Source organism: Nannospalax galili, unplaced genomic scaffold (assembly GCF_000622305.1).
Source record: "Nannospalax galili isolate Female #2095 unplaced genomic scaffold, S.galili_v1.0 scaffold779, whole genome shotgun sequence".
NCBI lineage: Eukaryota > Metazoa > Chordata > Mammalia > Rodentia > Spalacidae > Nannospalax > Nannospalax galili.
In genome coordinates this window covers 1,628,622-1,636,805 of record NW_008345224.1, presented here as the reverse complement: position 1 = coordinate 1,636,805, position 8,184 = coordinate 1,628,622, and the positions used below count along the sequence as shown (strand labels likewise).

Below are 8,184 nucleotides of genomic sequence, written 5' to 3'. Positions count from 1 at the left end.
TCATCTTCAGCTGTGCAGCTACAAAAACCTGGTGGTAACAGGACCTCGATTACCTCGCCTGGATGCCTCTGGCTTATGTAGGGTTTCACCACTCTCAGTCTGCCCTCCCAACCCTCCCTGGGGTAGCAAGGAATGCTCTCAAGAAGAGGGGGGAGAGAGTAAGCAAACCACACAGCTTCAAAACTCAGTCCAAGTTTGCTAACAGCCCACAGGCAAGTAAAAGCCTGAAGTGAAGGAACAGAGAATGTAAAATGTCTCAGCTCTGCATGTTCCAAGTTAAGGACAACAGAGCTGGGGAAATGACTCAGTTGACTCAGTGGGTAATGTGCTTGCTGCTTAAGTGTGAGGACATGTGTTCAAATCCCCAGAGCCCACACAAAGCTGGATGCAGCACCATGTTTGTAATCCCAGAGCTCTTACGGCAAAATGGGAGGCAGACAGGATTCATGGGAAGTTCATGGGCCAGCTAGCTTGGTGTCTAAGAAACCTTGCTCCAAACAAGATAGAAGGCTAGGACCAGCACCCACAAATGACCTTTGACTTCTATGCATTCTATGGCAAGTGTGCTCCTGTACAGACACAGGCATACACATACACACACACACACACACACACACACAGTTAAGGTAAACAGGGACAACAAATATCTAAGTCTAATATAAAGGCTGGAGATAGAGCTCAGTTAGAGTACCTGCCTAACATGCACAAGGGCCTGGGTTCAGTCACTGCACCACATAAGCAGGGTGTGGCAGCACAAACTTCTAATCTGAGCATTCAGGAGGTAGAGGCAGGAGAATCAGGAGTTCAAGGTCATCTTTAGCTATATAGGAAGTTCAAGCCTGGGCTACATGAGACCCTGTTTCTGTCTGTCTCTTTCTCATACACACACACACACAGAGGTTAAATCTTGAGGAACTTTTATCTCAGTTACATGTTCATCAGGACTATTGCAGTGATCTCTTAACTGGACTTTGTCCATCTGCCCTCACCTCCCTGCAGTCTGTGATCAACAGTCTCCAGAGTCCCATTAAAGTTGTTTCCCTTTTTAAAACCTTCAATGGCTTCCCATACAGGTCTCCCTAGAGTTACCCAAATTCAGCTAGGCATGTGCCTATGTCAGGGTCTTTTTGCCTGCTGTTCACTCTGCCTGGAATTCTCACCTACATCTCCATTGACTCCCTCCCTGATCAGTGGTGGAGGCCTTCCCCAATTTCTCACAACATTGCAGCCACCACTGAATTAGACACTCCTGGTTAATTCTGGCTTTAGTGAACAAGTTGAAGCAATAGATAACTTACAGAGACATTGTGTATTTCTTCATGGCTCTGTCACTGGAAGGTAGGTTCTTGTCTGCCTTATTCACATAACATACCTACTGGGCTGGGGATGGAGCTCATTTGGTAAAGTGCTTGCCTAGCATGCATGAAGCTCTGGGTTCCATGGCAGTACTGCATAAAGTGGGCATGATGACACACACCTGTAATCCTACCACTGGGGATGTAGAGGCAGAGGTTCACATGTTCAAGGTCATCCTCAGTAAACAGTTTGAGGCCAGTCTGGGATACAAGAGACCTTGACTCCACATTATGCCTGTCCCCCACAAAAAGGAAAAAAGAAAACAGATTTATGGATGCAGAATATTCTTCCATGATTTTTTGAAAACAAAACACAAATTTCAAAAAACTATTTTTTATAGATAATGCATGTACATGGTACAAAATTCCAAAGAGTACAAAAGGTATACAGTGAAAAGTCATTCCCATCCCCCTCCCAGAGGAAGCAAGGCTGCCAGGTTGCTGTAACTTCTCAGAGACATTCTAGGCACAGGCAAGCAGATGTGTCATAGGCATACATGAATATATGCACACACATACACAAACAATTTTCTCTGTTCCAAACACTAGTATTTCATACATGTTTTTCTTCCCCCACTTAACCATGCGTCTTTATGATCTTGTGACCATTCTCTGGCAACATACACACAGCAGATATGCCACTTTAGCTGTCTGCAAATACACCACTGTGGACACTGGCCATGATCTTTTCACTGCCATCCTACATTAATGACAGCTGCTTTTTTATTATAAACAATGCCTTAATAAAAATCTTTGTACACAGGAAGAATTCCTAGATGTGCACTGCTGGTTGGGATGATGATCGGATGGTTAAACGCCACACTTGTAATGCACACTGTCCAACTGTCCTCCATGGAGGCTGTGGGGTTCATAATCTACCATCGCTGTATGAGCGGCACTGCTCCCCACAGCCGTACAGCACCACCCCGCTTCTGGGATTCATATGGCTGAGAGTCTTCTACCCCTTAAGTGGCCTTCAGATTCATCAAGCATTTGAGGAGAGAACACACTCACAATCTTATCTGACATCCGTGCCGCTGAAAAGTTTGAAAACTCCTGACATTTTTTTTTTCAACCTCAACCTTTAAGGTTAGAGAATAATAAAGACATACCTAGAGAGCTCTTCTAATTACTGTTGAGATATCGGGTTGTCAACATGTTTCAAACAGCATAGATTACATTAAATCTAAATTTTGCTACTACAGGGATGCAGAGCCAACTGGAGCCCATTTAACCAAGCAGAATGCCCTGATTGTTTAGGGGAACCACAGTGATGTGGGCACAGTCCTTGCTGCCCTATGCATTCCAGAGAGGGTAGGCACAGGCCTCACAAAGGACTAAGGGACACCCAACAGTGATGTGTATCATCAGGACTGACAGTAGGGCTGTAGTGGGTAGACTGTGATATGATCAGGAGGCCAATGTGAAAGGGAACTGCACATGTGCCAGGTGGTCACGGAAAGCCACTGCCAAAGCCTTGAAGAAGACAGAGCTCTAGGCACAGGGCACAGGAGGGAAATATCCATGGAGGGTGTGAGCTTGGCCCATGTGGGAAACTGACACAGGCTAATGAAGACACAGAATAAGTAATTTCCCATGGAATCAAATGCACTGCAGATGAGATACTAATGCCTCTCTCACAATCCTATGCAACACATCTATTCTGAAGAGGGAAGATATGCAGTATTTTTGTGTGTGTTGATATGTGGGGATAGTGGTACATGTACACATGTGTATGAGTATATCTGGCATGTTCCTCTCCATCTTATTTTGTGAGACAAGGTCTCTCAACTGAACCTGAGGTTCACCCATTTAGCTAAGCTGGCTGGTCAGCAGGCCTCAGGGATCCACCTGTCTCCACTTCCTTAGCGCTGAGATTACAACAGTATACCACCATGCCTGGCTTTTCACATGGGTGCTGGCAATAGAACTCAGGTCCTAATGCTTGCAAGGAAAGCTCTTTACTGACTGAGCCACCTCCCCTGTCCTCCATTACTGTTCACGCATCATTTCAGCCTACCATCACGTGTAGAAAGGTACACTCAGTGTGAAAGACCAAGGGAGAACATGGGGATTTTGAGACGCATCGTGCAAGGCACTTCAGGGCCACGCTGAGCTACAGGCACAGAGAGTGACACCCTGCTACTAGGCTCTTGGTTGCACTGCTCTGCACAGTGCACTCTTTTGTCTCAGTCATGAACACATCATGGAACACTTCTGAGATTACTTCCTCAAAGTATGTTTCAATTCAGCTACCTGAAGAATTTCACAAGGGACTCAGGCTTAGCTAAAGCCACTGTTAAGAAGTTATTGCTAAGATGCTCTTTCCTTTAAACTAACTATCCATCACCAGCAGAGTAGACAAGATAGGACCATGGAGAGGCAGCAGGAATGAGGCACAGCTGAGCATCCCATGTGTCCTTTCAGGTAGATCTACTTTCCTCAGGATGGATGTGACCAGGGCCTGTCAAGGTGACAGTCCATGGGAATGGCCCTTTGTGAGGTAGTAAGAGGGCTGCCTAAAGGCCTATCCTAGACTTTGCTCAATGTTTCAGGAGGTCTCCAGGAACAGCCTGGAGAGGGAAAGTCCTCTGCCATGCACCAGTGTTCCTGCCTTTGGGTTCCTCCCTGTCCTCCAACTACGGGCTACAAGCTAACCTCACATTTAGCCAGAAGATCAGACTAACAGGAGTGTATGCTGACAAACCTGAACTCCGCCTCTTCAGATGCAGCTTGGCAGCTATTCTTCAGCACTCTGTACCTCCCTGTGGTACTGGTCAACTCCAGCTGCACACCAGCACCAAACATAGGACAACAGAATACTACAGCATCTTCCAGAACCTTCACGCTCATCTCAGTCTCGTTCTGTGCATAGCTGCTCTGAGCCTGGTTTCAACTGGAGCATCCTTGGTAAGATGCACATGGGAAGGAGGCAGCCTCTGATCCATATGCTGGTTCTAAGAATGCATGGCACTGGGAGTTAGGCCTGGTAATAAGCTCACTGCTCTGAGTCTGGTTTCTCTTAAAGGGCACATTAAAAAGTCAAGGATATTTTCCCACTGCCTTACAATTCTTGAAAAAGCCTGTGGGCTCAGCGCATACTGCTATACTATGTCCAGGCACAGAAGACACTGCCCTGGGAGACCCCACCCCCACCCCTTCCCCAGTCCTCAAGTAGCTTCTGAAATGACTAGGGGCCTCGGAGAATCTTCTTACCTGATAATAAGGCCTGACTGCACAGTCTACGACATGTTGGAATTACCCACAAAATTGCCGTCTCTGCTTTAGGCTGTCAGAAGCAAACATGAACTTCTCAAGGCTGGCTTCTGTAGCCTAATTCAAAGTGTGTTCAAGTAGTACAGACTACTCAGAGGCCTTGAAAACAATACAGGCTATTGCTCATGGGTACCCAACAAACTAGAGAGTAAGATGTTATTGCTGAAGATACCACACCCTTTGGTTATAGGACCCAGAGAAATCATGTCAGAACTGAGCTAGAAGCATCCTCCCTGCTGGCTGGTTTTCATAGTAGCAGAAGCTGCTATGAAGACAGCTGGGGGAGAAAAGTCATCAGTAGTCTTACCCAGCTGTGGACCTTGCTGGCTATAATACCAACTTGCCAGGCAAGGTGTGACCACTGGTGCAACAGTGGCATGACTGTTATGGGAGGAACCAACTGTATTCTGTTTGGGTCTTGTCCTGCTCTACAGGAGGGAAGTTCATACCCAGTACTGTAGACCAAGTAACACAAATTATTCATCATCTGTATTAGTCATTGAAGATTAAAAAATGGGACAAAGTATCCACCACTCTCTCTACCAACTGTCCAGTCAATGCAACATGACATTGTCATCTACAAAGTTCATACTCTAGAGCAGTGCAACTGAGATTAAAAAAAAAAAAAAAAAAAAAAAAAATCACAGGAAATTCTCAAAGTTTTAAGTGACTTTACAATTTTGTGTTGGGCCACATTCATAGCTATCCTTGGCCACAGGCAGCATATGGTTGACCATGCTTACAATCAGACTAAGGGGAATTCCTAGAAACACGACTCTAGATAAAATTTCCATTTCCAGAACCAATTGTGGTTGCTTTAGATCAGTCATAGATAAGACTCTTGTAAACCTCATAAAGACTCTTTGTAAACCAGAACCTCTCTTGCTCCTGTCTGCCTTCCTACACCTGTGGTCAAACACTGAAGTCATCTCCTAACAGTTTGAGTTCTGTCAGCCACAGGGTGGGTGTATGAGCTTCTTCCCAAGAGATCATAGACAGATGCTCCTCTGAATTTGAAATAATTTCTAACATAGCCAAAGGGATGTCTCCTGCCTTCAAAGTGCCACTTTATTATCATTCTCATTCTTTTATAAGTATTTGTTTCCACAATGCCCCATGATCATACAGGGCCCAGTGGAGGAGGAGGCACACACATAGAGTCCAGAAGGTGCTTTAGGTACTACTGTCCCTACCAGTTCATCAGCCCCGCTAGTGCTGGTTCAGAAACTGAAGGTGCTATTAAGCCTGCATCAGCTTTTCTTTTGGGGGCTGGGGGCTAGAGTCGTGTAGCCCAGGTTGGCCTAGAACTTGCTATATAGCTAACCTTGAATTCCTGATCTTCCTGCCTCCACCTCCCTCCTGAGAGCTGGGATTTCAAACTTTCCATACCATGCTTAGCGTACACGGTTCTGGGGCTGGAAACCAGGGCTTCATGCATGTTAGGTAAGCATTCTCCCAACTAAGCCACACACCAAGTACCTCTTTTTTCTCTAAGTCTATATACATCACCCCTCTTAATCAAATACATTAGGAAACTAAAAATGAACAGTTTGTCTGTGACTGTGCCCAGTGCCCCACTTGCCTGGCATGGTTAAGCTTTTATGTTTAATGGTCCCAACCCACTGGTGGGACCATGTGTATGCAGTTTATGCAGAATGGCATGCAAACATCACCCTGGGCTTTGCTGACCGAGACCTATTTGCCAGGCTCCTGACAGCTAGATGTGGGAGACCTGTGATTGCTTTGAACTCATCATTTCCAGAGGATAATGCCCCTAGCACTACTGAAGGGCCTCCCAGTCTGGCCCCAGCCATTTTCCCAGCCTGATCTCTCAAGTCCCCTTTCTCAATATGTATGTACCATACTCTGCCAACCCCACCTCACCTAAAGCAGCATCCTAATATCCCTCTTCAGATCTAACCCAAGTGGGGTCTTCCTGCCCTCCCCTCCTCTGTGTTCAGCGCCTGCTCAGATTCCCCTGCCTGCTCTGAACAGAGTGCATATCTCCATCCTCACTCAGACCCTGACCTCTGCAGTGTTGGAACACAGGGTATGCTTAATATGCCCTTCCACATGTTGTGGGAGCCTTGAATAATAATGGGATATGGAAAGGCTTAATTCTTACCCGAGTGTCCTCACCAGGAGGCCTATTGGCAATGTTTCAGTGAAATGAACTTGAGCAGTATGCAGGATTAATGGAGCGACACTGAGCCACATTCCTAGCTGCCTTTTCCTGACTTGTGGGCTGGACACACCTACAGCCATACCAAAGGGAACTCCTGAGAAATAGGCCTCCAGATAAAGGTTTCCATTTCCAAAACCAAACATAGTTGCTTTAGATCAGTCTTTCCATACATCTACCCAACAACAGATAAATGGTTCACAGGCTCCAGCCTCCCTTACACCTGTGGTCTAATTGCACTGTATGTCAGCCAAACCTGCAAGCCCTATCCACTATGAGAAGCCAGAGCAGAGGCACAATGGCAGCTGCGTGGCCCAACGCGTCACAAGCCCATAGGCCAGTCCTTTACTCAACAGCCTTCTGCTTACTCAAAAACATTTCAGGGGCCAAGCTTTAGGATCAAATGGACTGTACCTGCTTCCCTGGGCCCTTGTTAGATGCCAGAGGGGCAGGAATGATGTTCTATGCTCCCCTGAATCTCCCTCAGTGCTTATTTCTCAGCAGTTGCTCAATTAATACTTGCTGAACATAATATTCCATTTTATTCGCCGGGCCCATACAAATTCTGGTACCTTCATAAATGCAATGTTACTGGAGAAATAAAAGTTGAATAGGCAGAGTGAACAATCACTGGCCATGTTTCTTCATCAGATGCTGGGCGACATCAAAGCCATGGTGTTTACTCTGTCTGAGTCCATCAGCCACAGCCAGGAGAGATAAAATGGAACAAACAGGACAAAGAAAACATCCATCCAGAGAGGTGAAATGAATCTGCCTGCATTTCTCCACTGTCGCCTTCAGATCCATTTCAGGATTGTGTAGTCTATACATACCGTTAAAAAAATATCAACGACACACAGAAATGGAGACGGATGTTCAGGAGGCCTTGGCTCTGACCTTGGACAGCAGCAGCTCATTCTTACGGCCCTCCTGGAAAAGCAAAGTGCAGAGAGAAGCAGCTAAATGTTAGTCATTGGTACCCATGTGGGGCCTGGCTGATGTGCTGGCTTTTGCCACAGTCTCTTGGTAATTGCATTTTTGGTTTTATTTTTTATTTTTTTTGAAACAGAGTCTCATATACAGCCCAGGCTGTTCTCAAACCAAGGATGATCCTGAGTTTCTGATCTTCCTGCCTCCACCTTCTGAAGACTTTAGTGTGTGTGTATGTGTGAAGTCAGAGGGTAACTTGGGGGGCCCGGGAATCATACTAAGTGAAGTGCCTTTATCCACCGATCCATCTTGTTTTTTGACATAGGGTCTCTTATTGGCCTGAAACTTGTCAAGTAGACTAGGCTGACTGGCCAGTGGGCCCCAGGGACCTGCCTGTCTCCACTTCCCCAGCACTGGGGTTACCAACATGTGTTACCACAC

The 8,184-nt window shown here is 46.1% G+C and overlaps 1 protein-coding gene across 5 annotated transcripts in view; it reads right to left on the bottom strand.

Moving 5' to 3' along the window:
• Ccdc93 (coiled-coil domain containing 93) overlaps positions 1-8,184 on the bottom strand; it is a 90,213-nt gene that overhangs the window by 8,472 nt on the left and 73,557 nt on the right. For 4 of the 5 annotated variants that reach the window (XR_003850827.1, XR_003850828.1, XM_029567495.1 and 1 more), the window contains exon 24: positions 7,647-7,743. Coding sequence is in view for 3 of the 5 variants with exons in the window: in XM_029567495.1 (XP_029423355.1) it covers positions 7,690-7,743 (54 nt within the window). In the remaining 2 variants the exon portion in view is untranslated. Of the gene's footprint in view, positions 1-1,673; positions 7,744-8,184 lie in introns of those variants that run through there. The other variant, XM_008841411.3, reaches the window with a different exon arrangement.